We start from the raw sequence: 23,594 nt of genomic DNA, 5'->3' as shown, positions 1-23,594 counted from the left end.
ATATATATATGTGTGTGTCTCACTGATGTGTATGTGTGTATATATATATATATATATATATATATATATATATATACCTATACTATGTGTATATATGCATTCTATTTTAACCTGTCAGTGTGATTTTACAGTATAGTGCATTGAATTGCCAGCTTTTCTAAAGGACACCGGTTCTTATTTCTCGCAAGTCACATGCATGGTCCATGTGTAATCCATTTTTTCTCGCCCCCATAGACTTGCTATGGCGAGTCTCAGCTGAGATATGATGCAAATCGCAGCATGCTGCGATTACTCTCGCTCGTATACTACAGGTGAGAAAAAAATGGATGATGGGAGCTGCCCTATAGATTAACATTGGAGTGCTATGAGGTTTTTCCTCGCATAGCACTCGTCCGTATTTCTCTCTAGTGTGACACCGGCCTTAGTCCCATAATGGGAACTGAACTTACAACAGCCTGATCACTATGGTACCGATTTTTCATGTACATGTATAAACACGGGCGTGTGAAGGAGGCCTTAGTTTCATACTGACACACAGCCTAATAGACCCTGCTTTTAGAAAGGCCTAACAGGCTTCATAGCAAATCCTTCCTTGACTTCTGTCTGCTCATCTTGGAAGGGTGCTGACGGGGCACATCGACAAGCTCCTACCTCTGTAAACCATTTATTATTATAAACACTGGCTTATACAGGGTTAAACAATCATAATTAGTGCTAGAACCGATTGTGGCCATGGCAGCAGAGAGTCAACAGTAAAATACAGCATTTGAGTTGGCATGTATGATGTGCTTTGCACTTGACAGGTGCACTGTACATGTATTGCCCGCATTCAAAAAAGGTTAAAAGATATCCGTATAAATGTCACTAACATTCAACAGACAGTGAACGATAGTTTGTGAACAGAGAATCAGTATTTTTTTTCCCTTGAATTATTAATTAATAAAATATATTTTGGATTATTCTATCTGATGCTTTTTCTTACTATCATACTAACATTTTGTGTCTTTTTGTCTTCAGAGTACTTGATATAACCACATCACCCTTGACTGAACTTGATCGTTGGCACCACAGACAGAAAATTTTAGGCTTAATAACTGAACAATTGCGAGGAAAAGAGTGTAAATCTGTGATTGGTATTATGATCTCAACAAAATCGCGTCTTCTAAAAAGATGGAAATTCATTGATATCAGGTTAGGACATTTTGCTATAAAATTCTTAAGATGTAATTTAAAGGGAATCTGTCACCCCATTTTTGCTCTATGAGCTGCGGCCACCGCCATCAGGGGCTTATCTACAGCATTCTGTAATGCTGTAGATAAGCCCCCGATGTAACCTGAAAGATAAGAAAAACAAGTTAGATTATTCTCACCCGGGGGTCCGGTACGGTCTGATGGGTGTCGTGGTCCGGTCCGGCGACTCCCATCTTCTAGCGATGACGTCCTCCTTCTTACTTCTGCCTCGGCTCCTATGCAGGCGTACTATATCTGCCCTGTTGAGGGAAGAGTAAAGTACAGCAGTGCGCAGGCGCTGGCCTCTCTGACCTTTCCCGAAGCCTGTGCACTGCAGTACTTTACTCTGCCCTCAATAGGGCAGACAAAGTACGCCTCCACAGAAGCCGCGGCAGAAGTTAGAAGGAGGACATCATCACTAGAAGATGGGAGGCGCTGGACTGGACCGCGACACCCAACGCACCCAACCGTGCCACCCGGTGAGTATAATATAACTTGTTTTTTTATCTTTCAGGTTACATTGGGGACTTATCTACAGCATTACAAAATGATGCAGATAAGCCCCTGATGGCGGTGACCACATCTCATAGAGCAAAAATGAGGTGACAGATTCCCTTTAAAAACATTTAATTGCATAGTGACATAGAAAGTACAGATGACCAGTGAGAGATTTTATTTGTTCCTCTGTACCTGCTTGATAGAAAGTGCTTTATAGGCAAATGTGTCATCAGAAAATGACCTATTATGTGACTCAGATTTTAATGTTAAATTTATTTTTTTGTTTTCTTTTTATATTTTCCATTATCTACAAGGTGGGCCATTTATATGTATACGCCTAAATAAAATGGGAATGGTTGGTAATATCAACTTCCTGTTTGTGGCAGGTCTGAGCATTCCTACAAGGAATCTGACCCCCTTAGACTAGAATTTCTTCTGCGGTGTTGCTATCAGTGTGTCAAGAGTGGGAGAAGAGGGTTGCATTGACAATCCAACACAATGGGCAGCACTTTGAACACATTTTATAAGTGGTCATAAACTTGTAAATAACTCATGAAAAAATAAAGTTACATTAAAACCAAGCACACCATTGTTTTTCTTGTGAAATTCTCAATAAGTTTGATGTCACATGACCCTCTTCCCATTGAAAAAAAATAAAGTTGGATCCAAAATGGCGGTCTTCAAAATTGCCGTCACGGTCACCACCCATCTTGAAAAGTTTCCCCCCTCCCATATACTACAGTAATGTGCCCCAAACAGGAAGCTGATATCACCAACCATTCCCATTTTATTTAGGTGTATCCATATAAATGGCCCATCCTGTATATAATTTATATAAAAATAATCAGAAAAGTTTTAATTTTCAAACAGGCCAATCCTACTTCCTGTTCTGCACATAAGAATTTTCATCAGCCTCATTATTATCATAGACAGAATTACAGTAAAATATAACACCTCTTTAGGCCACCTTCACATGTTAGTGTCTCCAATATATGCGGTGACAATTTTCACACATACTGGAGACTTAAACAAATGAATGGGTCTGCGCACATGTCAGTGATTCCATGAACCATGTGTCTGTGGGCAAAGTACGCTGACATGTCCAGTTTTTTATCAGCAGAAGTGGCCACAAAACGTCCCGCACACATGCACTATTGACACTTGGATGAGAGTGAGAATTTTCTGAAATTAATAGCCTGGGAAGGGGCCAGGGATATTGGCCTTTGTCCCAAGCACTCAGCCCCCAGAAATGGCACATCTATAAGATGCCCCAAATCTGGCATTTAGCCTAACTCTTCTCACTTGACCTGGTGCGGTGGCATGTGGGGTAGTAGAGTTGAGGTTGATGTCAGCTGTTTTATGGCACCTGACATCAAGCCCAGGGGTTACCAATGGAAAGGAGTCTATAAGGCGCCTCATGTTTAACCCCACAGACATATTGTAAAAAATATGCAGCAGGAGTAAAGTCCTTTCATTGAAAGAAAGGCACAGACTCTTTTATTTGAAATAAACCACTCCCCACCCTCTTGTTTCCCATTTATTACTGTAAAAATTAAAATAAAAAAACATATTCCTCACCTGTTCAACAACAATCCATTTGTCCTACAAAGATGTCCAGCTCTGCTACATCTGGATTACATGGTTGAGCAGTGGCATGATGCAACTGATCAGCAATGAATCCAGTACACACTGAGCTGAACTTGGGATACAGCTTCAGTAACAAGCGTACACATTATAGAGATTACCGCTGGTTACTGTCAGCTGTTCCCATGCTCAGTTCAGTGTGAGCCGGCCTATGAACTGCGGTAACCTTCATGACGTGATCGCTAGCACCATGAGAATTTTATAACTAACCAGTAAAGGCTAAGCAAACAGCTGTGAACTGTTATAAATAGTCTGGGAACCTTTTGGGATATTGTCCAGTTTTCCAGATTAGTAACATCAGCCCCCAGCTGTGGGATTTCCCTCTGTGGGCTCTGAAAATTACATAGAAGCCCATGGCATTTAAAAAAAAATAATTATTATTTTACACAATGTACACAATAGATGCTGAATACAATCCCTATTATTGTCTCCTGGTAGTGCTGATCTCAGGGAGACCAGGCAACAATGATCTGAGCTGTCATCAGCACCTGGCACCTGGGAACAGCAAGAACTGTACCACTTTTCCCAGGTGCCGGTACGTGTCACCCTGATCTGGCATACGGACAGCACAAGTATGCCACACTTATGTAACACACGGACATGGATAGCTCCGGTACTGGTTTTTCCAGTATCAGAAATATCAGGACGTGTGAAGGAGCCCTTATACAGTAGATAGCACATCATTCACAATAAGTGATGCTACTGCTCCTCCTTCACAATGACCTGTGCTCTGAAGAAAGCATGCTTATTAACTCTTTAGTGCAAAATGACGTACATGTACGTCAGCGTCTTGGGCAACCTGTGTAGTGGGCACTCAAGAGCTGTCCTCCACCCAAACAATGTAGATGACAGCTATGTTAAAAAGTCAACATCTGTCTCTAACAGCAGCAGCCATAGCAGAGCTCTGCTCAAGTCTCCTAAGGAATTTAAAAGATATAGTAAAACATTTTAAATTTTTTTTATAAACATATAAAAATCTTAAAAATATGAAAAGTCATACCACCCCCCAATAAATTAAAGAAAATGAAATAAACTAAAAAACATATTTGATATTGAGATGTCCATAATAGTCTGGTCTATCACAAGATAAAGTTAATTAACCCAAACAGTAAACTCTGTATAAAGGAAAAAAAACCCAGAATTGTGGGTTTTCAGTCACGAGTCACGACACCTCCCTGAAAAAAAAGATAGCGAATTAAAATTTTATATTTACAGAAAATGAGTATCAATAACATCATGAGTTCACCAAGCAAAAGATAAGTCCTCACGAAGCTCCCTCAATATTTTCTATTGATGGAGATACTTACACAAGTGAATGGGTCTGTGCACATGAGTGTGTTTCCACAAACCATGTGTCCGTGGGTAAAACATGCTGACATGTCCAGTTTTTTATCAGCTTAAGGCCGCAAAACGTCCCACAAACATGCATACTGTTGACACTTGGATGACAGTGAGAATTTTCTGATAGTAATAGCCTGGGAAGGGGCCAGGGATATGGATGGATGATAAAAACATTACGGTTACTGTAAAATGTTTTCAAGATTTTTGCTTGACTACTTATTATAAAAAGACTACACAAATTTGGAATTACCATAGTCACATCGACATGTGAAACAGATTTCCATATAATTTTTACCATACAATGAATAACGCAAAAAAAAAAAAACTTTAGCAGAATTGCAGGTTTTTCACCTTGTCATAACACTTGGAATGTGTTTTCACATTTTTCAATACATTGTATGGAAAAATGGATGGTTTCATTCAAAACTGTAACCTGTCATGCAAAAACAATCCATCATACAGCTATGTGGACCGAAAAATAAAAAAGTAACGGCTCTTGGAGGAAGGGGAGGGAGAAATTTAAACATAAAATCAAAAATTGTCTGTGGACTCAAGAGGTCAAATACTTCAATACAATTCAGTAGGCTCTGAGTCAGTCTATTATTGCTGTTGTGTTTATGTGTCCAACAGGAAGTCGAATCCAAATATTTGGCCTATTGGGGACTATGAAAATTGCACATTTTTAATTTTTAAAAATCTTTAAAAAATGCATTTAACGTAAAAACCTGGTTTTAATGATAGAGTCTAGAAACAGCAGCATAACACAAATTGAAGTAAATGCAAGAGTAAAAGAACTGCAACACTTTAATTTTGACAAAGATCCTTTGAGGGTGATAAATTTCTTAATGAACAAAGACTTGTTCCTTTTTTTTTCTAAAGGTACTGTCACACTTAGCGATGTACCAGCGATCCCGACCAGGGATATGACGTGGTCAGGATCGCTGGTACATCGCTAAGTGGTCTCTAGTAAGCTGCCACACAGGCAGATCTCACCAGCGACATCGCAGGGGTCGGGGGTCGTTACTTACCTGTCAGACGAGGCGATCCTGACATCCTCCTGCCCACGTCCACGCATTGCTCGTCGTCACAGCAGGAAGCACCACAGGGAGCTGACGACGAGAAACGGTCCAGGACGTTCTCGCGCGATCAGCGATAACCAGCGGGGGAGCGGTCGGAGGTAAGTATCAGACATAGCGATATCGCTAGCGATATCGCTATAACTTCACAAAAACCAGTGATGCTATAGCGATATTGCTACCAATATCGCTTAGTGTGACAGGCCCTTGAGTGTTGAGGTCCTCTCTTCTTAACTTAAACATTAGGTCATTTTCTGAGGACACATTCTCACTATGAGGGCTCGATCACACTGGCATGTTCTCTCATGCGAGAGAATCGGGAAGATTATGCTAATTATACTTGGCTCAAACTCTGTCAGAGGTTGATCCAAGTGTAATTTTAGTGTGATCTAATTCTCTTACTTGAGTTGAGAGAATCACAGCACAGGTGTGGGGAAGATGGAGAACTTACAGGGGTTGTCCACTACTTGGACAACCCCTTCTTGATATAAATGTTTGGCCCCGATAAAATAAAAAACCTATACTCCCCTCCTGTGCTGGTGCCGTTCCAGCGGTGTTGGCATTTGCGGTCCCGGGGTTATTGTACTGTTGTTGTGACATGTGACCCCAGTGTCCAATCAGTGGCTGTGTCACTGTCCCTGGACAAATCGAACATGAAGAGGAAGTCCGAGCTGCAGCTGATGTCTCACTTCCTCTTCATGTTCTATTCAACAGGAGGCGGGGAAGGTGATGCCAGCACTGATTGGGCGCAGAGGCGTATCTAGGCTTTCTGGCACCCGGGGCAAGAATTTGGTTCGGCGCCCCCCCCCAAGTACATATGCAACTTGCACACTTAGCCATGTCTCCCAAATGCTCTCAATGTTCAGTAAAAAACTGAAAGCAGGATGAGAAGCTCGTTGTCACAAGACCATAACTATGAAAATCACATATGAGTGAAGTGTCCATGTGATGACTACTGGAACCTGCAGAGCTGAATCCTGACATTGCAGCTTTTGAATTCTCACAATGAATGCACCTGCACACTTTTAGGATTCTCCCTTGCTGATGTACAGTCATGTCAGTATAAGTATGTGATTTGTATACTTCTGGCCACACTCCGACTAGACGTGCTCGGCCTCGCTCAGTTCATTTTCATTGAGTGAGGCCACACATGTCTAGTCAGCATGTGACCGCATGTATGTAAATTACCGGCCAAGAGAATCCTAACAGCGTTCAGTGAGCACTGTGAGAATTCAGAAGTCTGCAGTCACATAGAATGACTACAGACTCAGCACAAACCTGGACAACCCCTTTAATGTTCCTAACAAATAAATACATGAGAATTAGTCAGTATCACAAATATCATTTACATCCAGGTACCTTATACTGTAGATGATGTCTCTGAAGTCGTTCTCCTTTTCTTCTTCTTGTCCAGACCCCATGATGAGTTTTCTCATCCACAGCCGTCTCTGCAGACTTCCATCTTCTCCGGTCTTCTGCAGCAAATCTCCACACAATGCAATTAAAGATAGAAGTGTCATTATAATGCACCTAAAAACAAATATCTGCAATATACTGTCGCCTCACACTATTCCCCTCCATCCACATACTGTCTCCTCTATCATCCCTGTGTTCACCATACTGTCTCCTCATATATTTACCCCCTCACTCTCTATACTGTCTGCTCACACATACCCCTGACTCCCCATATTGTGTCTGCACACATCCCATCACCCTCTCTCCCCATACTGTGTCCACATACATTCACCCGTTCACACTGCTTACTGTCTGCGCTCATCCCCCATACTGTTTCCTCATACATGCCCTCATACATACATACTCTTCATTTTGTGTCCTCAAATCTCCCCACACACATTAAATACCATTCCCATCCCCAATCCCCCACACACATTAAGTACCCCCCATCCCCACTCCAAATCCCCCCACACATTAAGTATCCCCATCCCCACTCAATAACGCCTCTTCCCTACTCCCAAATTCCCCCACTCATTATGTACCCCCACTCCAAATCCCCCCACACATTAACCCCCATCCCCACTCATTAACCCCATCCCCACTCATTAACCCCATCAACACTCATTAACCCCCCCACACATTAACCCCCATTCCCACTCATTAACCCCCATTCCCACTCATTAACCCCCCCACATAAACCCCCATCCCCACTCATTAACCCCATCTTCACTCATTAACCCCCCACACATTAATCCCCCTACACATTAACCCCCATTTCCACTCATTAACCCCAATCTCCACTCATTAACCCCCCACACTCATTAACTCCCATTTCCACTCATTAACCCCCCACACTCATTAACCCCCATCTCCACTCATTAACCCCCACTTATTAACCCCCATCCCCACATTAACCCCCATCCCCACACATTAACCCCCATCCCCACATTAACCCCCATCCCCACACATTAACCCCCATCCCCACTCATTAACCCCCCACTCATTAACCCCCATCCCCACACATTAACCCCCCACATTAACCCCCATCCCCACTCATTAACCCCCATCCCCACACATTAACCCCCCACACATTAACCCCCATCCCCACTCATTAACCCCCCACTTATTAACTCCCATCCCCACACATTAACCCCCATCCCCACATTAACCCCATCTCCACTCATTAACCCCCACACATTAACACCCATCTCCACTCATTAACCCCCACACATTAACCCCCATCTCCACTCATTAACCCCCACACATTAACCCCCATCTCCACTCATTAACCCCCACACATTAACCCCCCCCACATTAACCCCATCCCCACTCATTAACCCCCATCCCCACACATTAACCCCCCACTTATTAACTCCCATCCCCACACATTAACCCCATCCCCACATTAACCCCATCTCCACTCATTAACCCCCACACATTAACCCCCATCCCCACTCATTAACCCCCCACTTATTAACTCCCATCCCCACACATTAACCCCCCATCTCCACTCATTAACCCCCACACATTAACCCCCATCTCCACTCATTAACCCCCATCTCCACACATTAACCCCCCCACTCAGTAACCCCCATCCCCACATGAACCCCCATCTCCACTCATTAACCCCCACACATTAAACCCCATCTCCACTCATTAACCCCCCACTCATTAACACCCCCCATCTCCCATCTTCGGTGGTTCTTCAGCTCCACAGAGGAGCACACTTACCACCAGCGTTTGCTCTGGGCGCCGGGGAGTGACGTCAGCAGCATGATCACATGACCTGATCACGCTGCTGACATCGCTCTGACCCGGCGGTCAGAGCTTCAATCAGAGCTTCAATTGTACTGGCGTCTGTATAGACGCCAGTACAATTGCTGCCTGGGAGCCGGTGCGGCCTCCTTCTCTGTGCCGGCTGTCAGCTTGACAGCCGTCACAGAGAACAGCCGACTCAAAGGATGGGGAGCGGCAGAACGCAGCCGCCGTGGGGAGACACTGCGGACCGCTGCATTAGGCGGCCCGACTGCGCCCCCCTGCTGCCTGCGCTTGGGGCAAGTGCCCCGGCTGCCCCACCCTGGATACGCCTCTGATTGGGCGCCAGGGTCACATGTCACAACAACAGCTCTCTCTCTCTCTCTCTCTCTCTCTCTCTCTCTTTTTCCCGGCCAGCGATTCCTTTAAATTTCTTCATTTTCAGGATCCGTCTGAAAACGGATCCTGTGCCATCCGTTCACATCAGTTGAGAACGGATCCGCTTGTCCGCCTTTTTGGCGGATTATAACTGATGCAAAAAACTGAAGTGTGAAAGAGGCCTAAGCTTTTTTATTTTATCGGGGTGAGGTGTGTGGTATGACAAGAAGTTGTCTAAGTAGTGGATAACTTCTTTAATTTCTCCATCTCCTCCATTGTCTCTGTGAGCTTATATCGTATTCCACTCGGATGACATCTGGAGTGCAGTCTGATGTTTCATACGTACCCATTGAATTGTATAGGTGCGAGGGATCCAAATTTTGGAGTTGATTGCAGCATTCTGTGACTGTTTTTTCATGCTGAATCGGCAAGAGAAAATAATCGCAGGTCAACACTGTCCTATAATATAACATATAACATTTGGCCGAGTATTATCCGATAAAACATTAGCTAGCACTTGACCATGTTATACAGCACTGTGAGCAAGCATTTAAAGTGATACATATAACATAATCAGCTGTATACATTATTATTAAAATGCAACTTTTTCTCCTTCAGTATTACAGAGGCAATGAATGCTACAAAGGATCGGGTTAAGTATTTAGAAGCACTTCATCGTCATTTTGATGCTTTGAATACAGAAAATGATCCGGAAAATCTTATAAACGGTATTCTCCCGGGTTTCTTCAATGGCATCCAACAAATGGAGATACTATCACGACATTTCTCAAAGAATGGATATCTGGGATTACTACTTACAAAGGTGCAAGCTGATAACATGGTCAATAAATCAATTTGTTCACTTGGAACATCCTGCCAATGTGATGTTTTTTACAGGTCTGAGTTCAAATGATCACATATTAGTAATAGTGTAATCTTTTTTGTTTAAAGTGAACCTGTCATCAGATTCACATTGCCTGAACCATGGGCAGCATGAAACAGACCCTGACTCACAATTGCAGCCAGGTACTGTATATTTTGATCTGAAATGCTGCATCATTTTCAGAGTTAACATATTTATAAAAGTCGAACGGGAACTATGTATATTGGATGTGTAGTCAGAGACTGGTCCCTTGCACCTATTGACAGTTTCCCTTTAAATTATATATGCATAGTAAGAACATTCTCCTTATGGAGAGTGCCAAGCTGTCGTAAGAAAACTCATAGGCCATGTAACGTTTCCCTGGGAATTTAAATATGCGAATAGCCTCTTCAGAGAGAAAGAAGATTTAAACTTTGACTTGACCTATTGGATATAGTAATCCTAAAAGTCTATAACGACCCTTTAACGAGCCTTGCCATATGATTGAGGACAAGAAGCCAAATCAGAAATTCAATTTTCAGACACGTGTTTCAGTGAGTTTGCGCTTCCTTGGTGCAAAGAAGGAAATATGATTTGACTAGGTGTGAGGCCTCTAACTGTGGGTAAGGCTAGGTTCACATTTGCGTTGAGAAGGGCTGCGGATGGCTGCCTACTTCCTCCTTTCTTCCTCCGTGAAGCTCTGCCTACTTCTGTATGCGTCCAGCGTTTCTCTGTGTATCTATCTTTAACATTGGGTACACAGGGACATGAGTTGTATGCGGATGTGTCCGCATGTGGCAATTTGATGTGTGCGGCGACCACACGAAAACGTAAAATTTTGCGTTTCTGTGCAGTCGCCGCACACGTCAAATCACCACCTGCGGACGCATCCACATACAACGCATGTCCCTGTATACCCAATGTTAAAGATAGGTACACGGGAAAGCGCAGGACGCAAACAGAAGTAGGCGAAACATAGGCGGAGCTTCACGGAGGAAGAAAGGAGGAAGTAGGCAGCCATCCGCAGCCCTCCTGAAAGCAAATCTGAAACCAGCCTAAAAGGGGGAACATTTCTCCTTATGGAGAAGCATCCAATAGGTGGCGCTGGAGTTCTAGTCCTCTTCATCTCTGAAGATGCTATTTGCATACGGTGATCAGCAAGTAATGTCTTTGAAAAAGATTCTCCACCTAAATCTACATTTTGAAAATGTTATTATTGAGGCAGTAAGAAATAATGAAAAACTGAGTGTGAGTGCTGTGAGTGCTCAATCAGACGTCCATAAATAACATGTTTTTCAGGAATAAAATACAGTTTATATTATTGTCTGCAGTGGGTACGGAAAGTATTCAGACCCCTTTAACTTTTTCATTCTTTGTTTCACTGCAGCCATTTGGTAAATTAAAAAAAGTTCATTTTTTTCTCATTAATGTACACTCTGCACCCCATCTTGACTGAAAAAACAGAAATGTAGAAATTTTTGCAAATTTATTAAAAAAGAAAAACTGAAATATCACATGGTTATAAGTATTCAGACCCTTTGCTCACTATTGAGTAGAAGCACCCTTTTGAGTTGGTACAGCCATGAATCTTCTTGGGAATGAGGTAACAAGTTTTTCACACCTGAATTTGGGGATCCTCTGCCATTCTTCCTTGCAAATCCTCTCCAGTTCCGTCAGGTTGGATGATGAACGATGGTGGACAGTCATTTTCAGATCTCTCCAGAGATGCTCAATTGGGTTTAGGTCAGGGCTCTGGCTGGGCAAGTCAAGAATGGTCACAGAGTTGTTCTGAAGCCACTCCTTTGTTATTTTAGCTGTGTGCTTAGGGTCATTGTGTTGTAGGAAGGGAAATATTCGGCCAAGTCTGAGTTCCAGAGCACTCTGAAAGAGGTTTTCATCCAGAATATCTCTGTATTTGGCCGCATTCATGTTTCCTTCAATTGCAACTAGTTGTCCTGTCCCTGCAGCTGAAAAACACCTCTATAGCATGATGATGCCACCACCATATTTCACTGCTAGGATTGTATTGGGTAGATGATGAGCAGTGTCTGGTTTTCTACATACATACCCCTTAGAATTATCATCAAAAAGTTCTATCTTTGTCTCATCAGACCAGAGAATCTTATTTCTCATTGTCTGGGAGTCCTTCATGTGTTTTTTAGCAAACCCTATGTGGGCTTTCATATGTCTTGCACTGAGAAGAGGCTTCCGTTGGGCCACTCTGCCATAAAGGCCCGACTGGTGGAGGGCTGCAGTGGTAGTTGACTTTGTGGAACATTCTCCCATCTCCCTACTGCATCTGTCGAGCTCAGCCACAGTGATCTTGGGGTTCTTCTTTACCTCTCTCACCAAGGCTCTTCTCCCATGATTGCTCAGTTTGGCTGGAAGACCAGGTCTACGAAGACTTCTGGTGGTCCCAAACTTCCTCGATTTAAAGATTATGGAGGCCACTGTGCTCTTAGGAACCTTGAGTACTGCAGAAATTCTTTTGTAACCTTGGCCAGATTTGTTGTGCCTTGCCACAACTCTATCTCTGAGCTCCTTGGCCAGTTCCTTTGACCTCATGATTCTCATTTGGCCTGACATGCACTGTGAGCTGTAAGGTCTTATATAGACAGGTGTGGGCCTTTACAAGTCATGTCCTATCAGTTTAATTAAACACAGCTGGACTCCAATGAAGTAGAACCATCTCAAGGAGGATCACAAGGAAATAGACAGCATGTGACTTAAATATGAGTCTGAGCAAAGGGTCTGAATACTTATGACCAGTTAATAATTCAGTTTTTCTTTTTTAATAAATTTGCAAAACTTTCTACATTTCTGCTTTTTTTTCAGTGAAGATTGGGTGCAGAGTGTACATTAATGAGAAAAAAATGAACTTTTTTGAATTTACCAAATGGCTGCAATGAAACAAAGAATGAAAAATGTAAAGTGGTCTGAATACTTTTCGTACCCACTGTATTGCTGTGATTGGCTGGTCAGAATTGACGTAAAATGTAAGTCCGCAAGGACAGGGTCCTTTCCCCTCTGTACCAGTCTGTCATCGTAAATTTGTTTACTGTTAATGATATCTGTAATTTGTATGTAACCCCTTCTCATGTACAGCACCATGGAATTAATGGCGCTATATAAATAAATAATAATAATAAAAAAGTGATTGGTGTAATTAAAAACTACAATGTGTCCTGATAAAAAATGTTTGATTCGAGAAAAAGGGGAGGACAAAAGAAAAGCACAAAAACAGAAAAATTGTTTAGTCCGGGAAGGGGTAAATACAAAATAGCACATTGTTCGGGAAACTCGAACAGATACCTTTTTTCACATCTGTTTGCGTTTTGCTTACATCCGGTATACACGTGTGCACTTACACGCATTTATAGTCAAGTCAACCTGTATAGTAACAGAACCATGATCCTTACAAATCCTAATAAATCCTTTTGATATCGAATGAGGTTTAGTTTCGAGTGTTTTTGAGAGCGAGAATAGCAGTATAGAGGATAATATTATTTATTTCAAAAACATATGAGCAGAAACAAAACTTGATCAGAGCCTTATCTATAATATTGTTAAGAAACTATGTAACATGTACCGTATTTAGCTCATTGTACTTAAAAAAAAAGTGGAAGCAGGCAAGAATGAAATTAATTACACTTATTTACTTTATATTCATTTTAAAGGTGTGTACTTTTTTTTATTTAGGTATCAAATCAGTTGGCTCTAAATTGCAAGTCTTTCCTAAAAGAAATGATTTCAACAGAAGATTCAAATGACCGACTTTGGAAAGTTATTAAAGAAGACATTATGAAAAACAGGAAGGAAAAATTATCAATGTGTGGTGTCAGAGAAGAAAGAATCCTTAAAAAAGAGAAATTAAAAGTAAAGGTGCAAAAAATTGACAGTGGTTTTTATGAACGGTAAGAGATGAGGAAGAAAGAACACATGTGCTCATATTAATCACACCACATTATATCACACAATGACATATATGTGGAAGCTTTTATTTAGAGTTAAAATTATAAGTCTGTTACTGAACCACTAGAGAAGGTAAAAATAAGTGTTTACAGTTTTAATCAAAATTATTCAACCACCATTTAGCAAAATTTACAACTTTTCTATAAAGCATTCAAACAAGAAAAATTTTAATTGTTCAACACAACTAATACAACAAAAGGAATTTCCAAATTCAACACAAAATACCACTTATAGTAACTACTGCAGTCTCAGAAGTATTCAATCCTTTCATAACAAACCTCTTTAGTACCTAGCACAACACTTTTGGCTGTTATGACCTACTACAAACATGAAGTGTTAGCAGAGAACAGCTTCTGGAAGTGCCTCTGATTCACTAATATTCTTGCATTTGCATGCTGCACCTGCTTTCTTCAAATCTCACAAAAGATTTTCAAAGGGGCTCAAGTTAGGCTAATCTGATTACCACAGGGGAATCTTTTAGAACTTCTAAAACCAAGCCTTGGTGAGCTTTGAGGTGCGCTTGAGATCATTTCCCTGTTGAAAGGTCTGATAATGCCCAATCTTCAGCTTCCTCACAAAAAGTATGACATTTCTTCCCAGGATTTACTGATACTTGATTGAATCCATCTTTCCCTCCACATGCTGCAGGTTTTCAGTGCCAGATGAAGCAAAGCAGCCATAAAGCATCACCAAGCTACCACCATGCTTCACTGTAGGCATGGTGCTCTTTTCAATGTATGTTTCATTCTTTTTTTCTACAGACTTTCATCTGACCCATAGGACCGAAAAGTTTCAGTTTTGTTTTATCGCTCTACACAACAGAATCCCTAAATCCTAATTTGCAATTAAGGTTTAATAAGTTTGATTACAGAGGCACTAAGAATTTGTTTCCCTTGCTCATGTAAATTGTCCAGCCCTTGTCTAGCTACTTTATTATGTCTTAAATTATGTTTTTTCTTTTTATGCAGCATTCAAGCCTGCCTGGCAATATACACTTGCTTTCAAGAAAAAGTACAGCATTTACGAGAATGGTTATTAGGAGCACATGGACTGCAGAGATATTCATCTCTAAGTTCTGTTTCTACTGCACCTGGGAGATTGTCTTCATTGCAAACTTCTAAAACAAATAAAAGCAATGCGAGAGTGACAGCATCAGTGCTATCCAGTTCAGGTAAGTAGATATTGAATTCTTTCCTTATTTATTTTTTTTACAGTTTTACTGTAAGTACTATTGTTCTTTTGCAAAACCCTTTTTTGTTTGTTAACTTGCCTGGAACCTTAAGAGATTTTAAAATATTTATTATGTTAAGTAGGCAATTGGTATAGATTGTGCGGTGAGCTAATCGTGTGGGCATAAAGCCAACAGTAGCTTCACTTTCCATGTAGCAGCTATGCTAAAACAACAGTTGTGGTCTTTGACCCCTTCTTCTATACTTTCGTATGCAGCTTGTTTGTCATTTGTCGGAATTGCTTTGTGATTGCGCTGATCTGAATGTCTAATTATAAGCCTTTATATGCATAGAGTCCCAGAGTAATAAAAGATGTCAAATAAAAGGACAATAGAAATCAAGCAAACCACAGACCAGAATGAGACAAGAAGATGCTTAAATTCTGTCTTAGTAGAACATGCCTAGTAAAACGTAATGAAATTCCACTGTAATGAGGTCACTACTTGGTGATGTGAATAATATAGAAAAAGCTTAAAAGTCTGTGGGAAGATTTTAGTATTCACAATGTCAGCTAAATAGAAACTGTAGAACAAACACTTCAATGCCTACTGACAGCTCAAAAGAGTAAAATCAGATGATCTATGTTTCACAATGAAATGTAGACATTGAACACGGTTAAACATCGTTGTTTTGGGCACGGCTACACCCCACCTAGTGCTTGCTTAGTTACCACCAGCAACCAGTTTGTCCAGGGCTATAACAGAGATAGACTCTCCTTAGGATAGGTCACTAATGTCTGATTGGTTGGGGCGCAACACCAGGCACCCCCGCTGATCAGCTGTTCCTGGTTTTGATTTGAATAGGGTCGGATGTGCAGTACCTGGCCGCAGCCACTATACAGTCGATGGAGCTGTGTGGTGCAGCTCCATAACTGAGCAGTTCCAGCCACCGCCAACAATGGGAACAGCTAATCAGTAAAAGAGATGGATGTCACACTCCCACCAGTCAGACATTGATGACCTATATTAAGGATAGACCATCAATGTTAAAAACCCCTTTAAGAAACTTGCCAAACATCACTCAGTAGTCCAAAATGTGCACAGAGCACTGACAACTTCTAATAATCATTTTTTCCATTTTGTTCAACCCTATAATCGCTCCTAACGTTGAAGCATTTAATGCTACCAATTTATGCATCCCACACATGTACGGTATATTTTATCTTATTTCCATTACAATATTTTTTTTTGTTAGACCAACAACATGACTGCCAAAGCAGTGGTGTGGCTATAACAGATGATGTCACCATCATGTATCATTTGGAAGCATTGAGTGTCAAGCTGAAGCAAACATTGGACATAGTGGACAAGCTCCAGCAGGTAGTATGGGGCCTATGCCCACTGTCAGATTGGCTGCGTCTTAGACATGCTACGTCAGAAACCCTAATGTATTCATGAATGCGCTGGTTTCTAAAAAATTAATCATTTTTAACACGTTTGCCGTCTATATATCAATATAGGGACAAACGTTATAATATTCAGTACTTACCAAGTTTTAAAACATGAGCAAGGAAACCAATCTATGTTAAGATTTATAACCCATATAAAGAAAGAAATGTACATAACAAAACTGAAGTTATTTAAAAAGTTGTAATTTTATTAAACAATTTATTAAAAGACATGTAGCCAAAATATTGATAGGGAATGATAAGATAGTGAAAAATACCAGAAAAAGGCAACGCAGATCAGAGGCGTGAATAGTCAATATAACATGCGCCCTGACAGCGCCGTTTCGCCGTGCTGGCTTCCTCAACAGGGGGCGTATCAATGTAAGTCGCAACTATTTTCTAGCACTATGCACTTTAAACCGCCCAATTGAGGAGTAGTATGCTTCTTCTGTTAGCCGTTATGGCATGTAAATTATACACGGAACAGATTGAATCAATTTAATGAGGAGCTATTCCCTTCTCTTGAGGCATTGCGGCATTGTTTTTTCATGATACTTGCAAAAACATTTTAGGAGTGCGGATGTTTTGATCATTTGGCACATTTTATACATAATTTTTTCTTGCCTTTAAACGTAATATATTTGTGATCATTCCACTTTGTATACAAAGTTGCAGTATCATTTTTTGATGTGAAAAGTTTTTTGTATGCACAAAAAATTCTCTGTACCTGGCATTTTAGGAGAGATTTCCTTGTTATATATTTTAGGAATTTATGTGAATAAATGATTGATTTTATTGGATTATTCATTTGCCTATTGCCTTTTTTTCTGCACAAATTTTGTGGCAAGAGTTGTTATATAAGATATTGAATTTGAGGTGGCTATTATTGTCTTTTTTGGACTATTTTGTTATATTATATTATTGTGTAGCTCTCCCTTTATGACCCCAAAGTGCTGCTCTAGCTGGGAGAAATTGTGCTTTGACGGTAGGTAGGAAATATAGTGGCTTGCTTAGGAGCTCAAAGTGCATTGTCAAGCCACAATGCACTTCCAGAAACAACTTTTCTTGTCTGTACCGCAGCATTTTTTGACTGTGGAAATGTGGTGAGGAGGACCAGGATTTTGAGAGATATCACTAGCAGTGAGGAGGAGCAGAGAAAGTGTTAGTAGGTGGGAGCAGGAGAGGGCGTGATGTGACTGTGTTTGGAGATATAGGATTGTATGTTGAGGAACAGTTCTGAGGAGGCGGTGAGATGTATGGGGAGAATGGAGGAAGAGTTCTTTACTAGGCATCGGGATTAGGGGGTTAGTAAGAAGTAAAGGACTATAGGGGTGAGAGCGAAAACAAACAAAAAAATAGTTTATTGTGACTTTGTATCCAGTTACTTTCAGTTTCCTTCTGGGTCAATTCTGGTGTAATTCTTGCAACACATTTAAGTGCTGCACTTAGGTGATGCATTGAGTAGACAAGTCTATGTAGACCCCTATCTCACAATATATTTGCTTATAAATGCTTTCAGGTGTGAAATAGAAGGGAGAGGCCTGTACTCATCTTTTGAAGATAATTAAAACTGAGCCAGATGCAGGATATAGAGGTGCATCTCACAAAATTAGAATATCATCAAAAAGTTAATTTATTTCAGTTCTTCAACACAAAGAGTGAAACTCGTATATTATATAGAGTCATTACAAACAGAGTGATCTATTTCACGTGTTTATTTATGTTAATGTTGATGATTATAGCTTACAGACAATGAAAACCCAAAAGTCATTATCTCAGTAAGTTGGAATACTTTATAACACCAGCTTGAAAAAATGATTTTAAAATCCGAAATGTTGGTCTACTGAAATGTATATTCAGTAAAAGCAGGCAATACTTGGTCGGGGCTCCTTTTGCATCAATTACTGCATCAATGCGTCTTGGCATGGAGGCGATCAGCCTGTGGCACTACTGAGGTGTTATGGAAGCCCAGGTTGCTTTGATAGCAGCTTTCAGCTTGTCTGCATTGTTGGGTCTGGTGTCTATCATCTTCCTCTTCACAATATCCCATAGATTCTCTTTTGAGTTAAGTTCAGGCGAGTTTGCTGGTCAATCAAGCACAGTGATACTGCTGTTTTTAAACCAGGTATTGGTACTTTTGGCAGTGTGGAAAGGTCCCAGGTCCTGCTGGAGAATGAAATTTCCAACTTCAAAAAGCAGAGGGAAGCATGAAGTGCTCTAAAATTTCCTGATAGACGGCTGTGCTGACTTTGATCTTGATAAAACATAGTGGACCTACGACAGCAGATGACATGGCTCCACAAACCATCGCTGACTGTGGAAACTTCACACTAGACCTCAAGCAGCTTAGATTGTGGCCTCTCCACTCTACCTCCAGACTCTGGGACTTTGATTTCCAAGGTCTAGTGTGAAGTATCCACAATCAATGATGGTTTTGGGAGCCATGTCATCTGCTGGTGTTGGTCCACTGTGTTTTATCAAGACCAAAGTCAGTGCAGCCGTCTACCAGGAAACTTTAGAGCACTTTATGCTTCCCTCTGCCAACAAGCTTTTAGGAGTTGGAAATCTTATTCTCCAGCAGGACTTGGCATCTGGCTACACTGCCAAAAGTACCAATTTCTGGATTACAAACAACAGTATCACTGTCACAGGTTCCACTCCCCAAGGTGTCTGGGATGCAGCTACTGACAGCTTGGCCATCCAATCCGGTACAGGGGCGTGTGTTGTGAATTCTCTTTCTGGCCTCCCTCTTGTTTACTGAAGGTAGTGGAGCTGGTCAGATTGACAGAGGGGTTGCGGATATTCTTTCTGTGCTCCCTCTTGTGGTTACTGGAGGTAGTGGAGCTTTGCTTTCAGAATATACCAGAGTGCTGATATAGTGGGGATGAAGTCGTGCGACTTCAGTGTTTTTTGTGCATCAGACGTGTTGGACTTTTGCAGGGTTTTTTTGCGTGATTGCAGACAGTCTTTCCTTTCCTGTCCTGTCTGGTCAGTGTGGGCCCCATCATTTGCTCAGTCTATTTTCCTGCCTGCGTTTGTGTTTTCATCTTGTCTCACTGACAATATATGTTTGGGGGCTATCTATTCCTTTGGGGTCTGCTCCGGGGCAGTTTAGATTTCCCCTTTCTTGCCGAGGCGTCTAGGATCATCGTATGTACGCTTCACAGCTACTGCTAGTTGTGTGGATAAGATCAGGGGTCTGCAATCCGCTTAGTTACCAACCTCTCTGGTTTTCTGTGGCTTAGCCTGGCCTGCTATCCTCCTCGGTGACCCATTTGAAGAGTGGAGACATTGGTTGGAGGGAGCTAGACATCAAGTTGTGGTCCTCACCTACCGCAAGAATTTGATGTATCTTGAATCAGCCAAGCGTTTGAATCCTAGACAGGCTAGGTGGGCCTTGTTTTTCACGCGTTTTAATTTTGTGGTCTCTTTTCTTTTGGGCACTAAGAATGTTAAGGCGGATGCCCTTTTTCTAGGAGTTTCTTTGCGGATTCTCTTGATGTGACCGAGCCTACTACCATTCTCAATGAGGGTGTAGTTCTTTCCGCCATCTCACCCAATTTGAGACGTGCCCTGGAGGAATTTCAGGAGGACAAACCTGAACGTTGCCCCATGGGAAAATTGTATGTCCCTGACCAGTGGAGGAAAAGAGTAATGTCTGAAATTCATTGCTCCGTGTTGGCTGGTCATCCAGGTATTTTTGGTACCAGAGATTTGGTGAGTCTGTCTTTTTGGTGGCCTGCCTTAACGCGTGATGTCAGGAATTTTGTGCAGTCCTGTAGAACTTGTTCTCGGTCCAAGCCCTGTTCTCGTTCTTGTGGGTTGTTGATGCCCCTGCCGGTGCCCAGGAGGCCATGGACCCATATTTCAATGGATTTTATTTCTGATCTTCCTGTCTCTCAGAGAATGACTGTTATCTGGGTGATCTGTGATAGATTTTCTAAGATGGTCCATCTTGTACTATTCCCAAAGTTGCCATCTTCTTCTGAGTTGGTGCCCTTGTTTTTACAACAGGTGGTTCGGTTGCACAGGATTCCTGAGAACATTGTGTCGGATAGAGGAGTCCAGTTTGTTTCCAAATTTTGGAGAGCTTTTTGTTCCAAACTGGGAATTCAGTTATCTTTCTCCTTTGCATTTCATCCTCAGACCAATGGGCAGACTAAGAGAACAAACCAGACTTTGGAGTCCTATTTGAGATGTTTCATATCTGCTGATCAGGATGACTGGGTCTCATTTTTGCCCTTGGCTGAATTCGCGCTAAACAATAGGGCTAGTTCTCCCACTTTGATGTCGCCCTTTTTCTGTAACTTTGGGTTTCATCCTCGATTTTCTTTAGGGCAGGTGGAATCTTCGGCCTGCCCAAGTGTGGATTCTGTGGTAGAGAGAATGCAGCAGATTTGGGACCAAGTGGTGGATAAGTTGTCCCACTCTCAGGGAAAAGCCCAACAGTTTTCCAACCGGCATAGGACCAATGGTCCCCGGTTTAAAGTGGGTGATGTTGAGAGCTCATCTGTTCATTCATCTTTTTTGTCCGAGGATCTCCCTCTTCTGGTGAAGGAAGGTAGTGAGGATGATAACCAAACACCAGATCAGGTGGATCGTGACTGGGTAACGGGAACTACAGACTGGATATAAGGCAGCGGACGCCCTTCTGAGTCGCTGGTGATTTCTCTGCTGGATTCTTGGAGACCAGTCTGATTCCTGCTTCCCAAAGATAAGTTTTTGCTCTGCTATTGAACTTATTAGTTTTGGTTTTGTTTACCTTGTTTTTTGAGTTCAGCCATCCCCGGCCGGGGGTGTGCTGGATTCTTTTTCCTTGATCAGTGTTCTCTTTTGCTTTGCTTCCAGAATATTCTGAGTGCTGATATAGGGTTTGAAGTCTAGAGACTTCAGGGTCCTTTTTGCTTATCAGTTCTGTTGGTAGTATTTTTTGGCAGGGTTTTCTCGGATTGCAGACAGCAGCTTTTCTGTCCTGTCCTTTTTAGTTAGCTTGGGCCCCATCGTTTGCTTTGCTCAACCTATCTTTCTATCTGTGTTAGTGTTTTCATCTTGCTTCACCATCATTATATGTTGGGGGCTGCCTATTGCTTTGGGGTCTGCTCTGGGGCAGTCAGTTTTTCTCTTTTCTCTCTTTAGGCTTGTGTAGATCTCCGGCTGTGACGAGGTGTCTAGGATCACTGTAGGAACACTCCACGACTACTGCTAGTTGTGTGATAGGATCAGGGGTCTGCAATCCGCTAGTTTCCAACCTCTCTGATTTTCTGGGCTGAGCTTGTGTTTTGTTTTTTCCTCCTCGGTGACTCAATCATAACAGGGTGATATGATTTGGTTGTCTTCAAAGAATATTCCTATGAAGGTTGCGTCTCCAAAATTCAAGCCAAGATTCATTGGACCTTATAAGATTTTGGAAATCCTTAGGCCCGTTTCTTTCCGTTTGGCTCTTCCAGTTACGCTTAAGATTCATAACGTGTTTCATAAATCTTTGTTGAAGAGGTTTGTGGAGCCAGTAGTACCCATGGCGGCGCCTCCTGACCCTGTATTGGTTAAAGATAATTTGGAGTATGATGTAGAGAAAATATTGGATTCTCGTTTGGCTAGAAGGAGACTCCAGTACTTGGTCAAATGGAAGGGTTATGACGAGGAGGACAATTCTTGGGTCTCTGCTTCTGACATTCATGCCGAAAGATTGGTTCGTGCCTTTCACCGGGCCCATCCTGACCGGCCTGGTGGCATGGATGAAGGTTCGGTGACCCCTCCTCAAGGGGGGGTACTGTTGTAAATTCTCTTTCTTGCCTCCCTCTGGTTATTACTGAAGGTAGTGGAGCTGTTCAGATTGACAGAGGGGTTGCGAATTCTCATTCTGGGAACCCTCTGGTGGTTACTGGAGGTAGTGGAGCTGATCTGATTGACAAAGGCTGGCCACCTGATAATGAGGATGATGATTGGAGATCTGGGGTTTCAGATTGGGATTTAATACAGCCGACTCCCTCTATCCCTGCTGGTGATATTCTTCCTGTGCCTCCTGAAGTCTGATGTCTCCTGCTCTGTCCCTGCATGGTTCCGCTAAATGGTTCATTTGCTACTCTGTTTGCATTTGATCTGGTTTTGTCTATCTCTCCTTTGTGCGAGTCAGCCAGCTCCGGCTGGGGCTGTGTTGAATCACCGCCCATATGTTACTGCTTGTGCCAGTTTGTTTTGTCCTCCTGTTATATTGGTCTCTTTTTGCTTTGCTTTCAGAATATACCAGAGTGCTGATATAGTGGGGGAGAAGTCGTGCGACTTCAGTGTTTTTTGTGCATCAGACGTGTTGGACTTTTGCAGGTTTTTTTTGCGTGATTGCAGACAGTGTCTTTCCTTTCCTGTCCTGTCTAGTCAGTGTGGGCCCCATCGTTTGCTCAGTCTATTTTACTGCCTGTGTTTCTGTTTTCATCTTGTCTCACCGACAATATATGTTTGGGGGCTATCTATTCCTTTGGGGTCTGCTCCGGGGCAGTTTAGATTTCCCCTTTCTTGCTTTAGGCTTAGTTAGCTCTCCGGCTGTGCCGAGGCGTCTAGGATCATCGTACGTACGCTCCACGGCTACTGCTAGTTGTGTGGCTAGGATTAGGGGTCTGCAATCCGCTTAGTTACCAACCTCTCTGGTTTTCTGTAGCTTAACCTGGCCTGCTATCCTCCTCAGTGACCCATTCATAACAGGCGTGCTGAAGCTGTCAGTACTTTGATGGACAGCATGGCCATCCAATCTGGTACAGGGGCGTGCTGAGCTG

The 23,594-nt window shown here is 42.1% G+C and overlaps 1 protein-coding gene across 1 annotated transcript in view; it reads left to right on the top strand.

Moving 5' to 3' along the window:
- The window catches only part of LOC141100933 (uncharacterized), a 516,918-nt gene that overhangs the window by 29,276 nt on the left and 464,048 nt on the right, over positions 1–23,594 (top strand). Inside the window, exons 5-9 of the mRNA XM_073589707.1 lie at positions 1,018–1,191; positions 9,996–10,200; positions 13,939–14,153; positions 15,180–15,382; positions 16,635–16,759. Coding sequence (XP_073445808.1) covers positions 1,018–1,191; positions 9,996–10,200; positions 13,939–14,153; positions 15,180–15,382; positions 16,635–16,759 — 922 coding nt within the window. The remainder of the gene's footprint in view (positions 1–1,017; positions 1,192–9,995; positions 10,201–13,938; positions 14,154–15,179; positions 15,383–16,634; positions 16,760–23,594) is intronic.

This window comes from Dendrobates tinctorius, unplaced genomic scaffold, assembly GCF_039654945.1.
Source record: "Dendrobates tinctorius isolate UK_male_01 unplaced genomic scaffold, ASM3965494v1 ptg000111l, whole genome shotgun sequence".
Lineage (NCBI taxonomy): Eukaryota > Metazoa > Chordata > Amphibia > Anura > Dendrobatidae > Dendrobates > Dendrobates tinctorius.
Note: the sequence above shows the minus strand (reverse complement) of the source record. Positions and strands in the feature narration are given on the sequence as shown.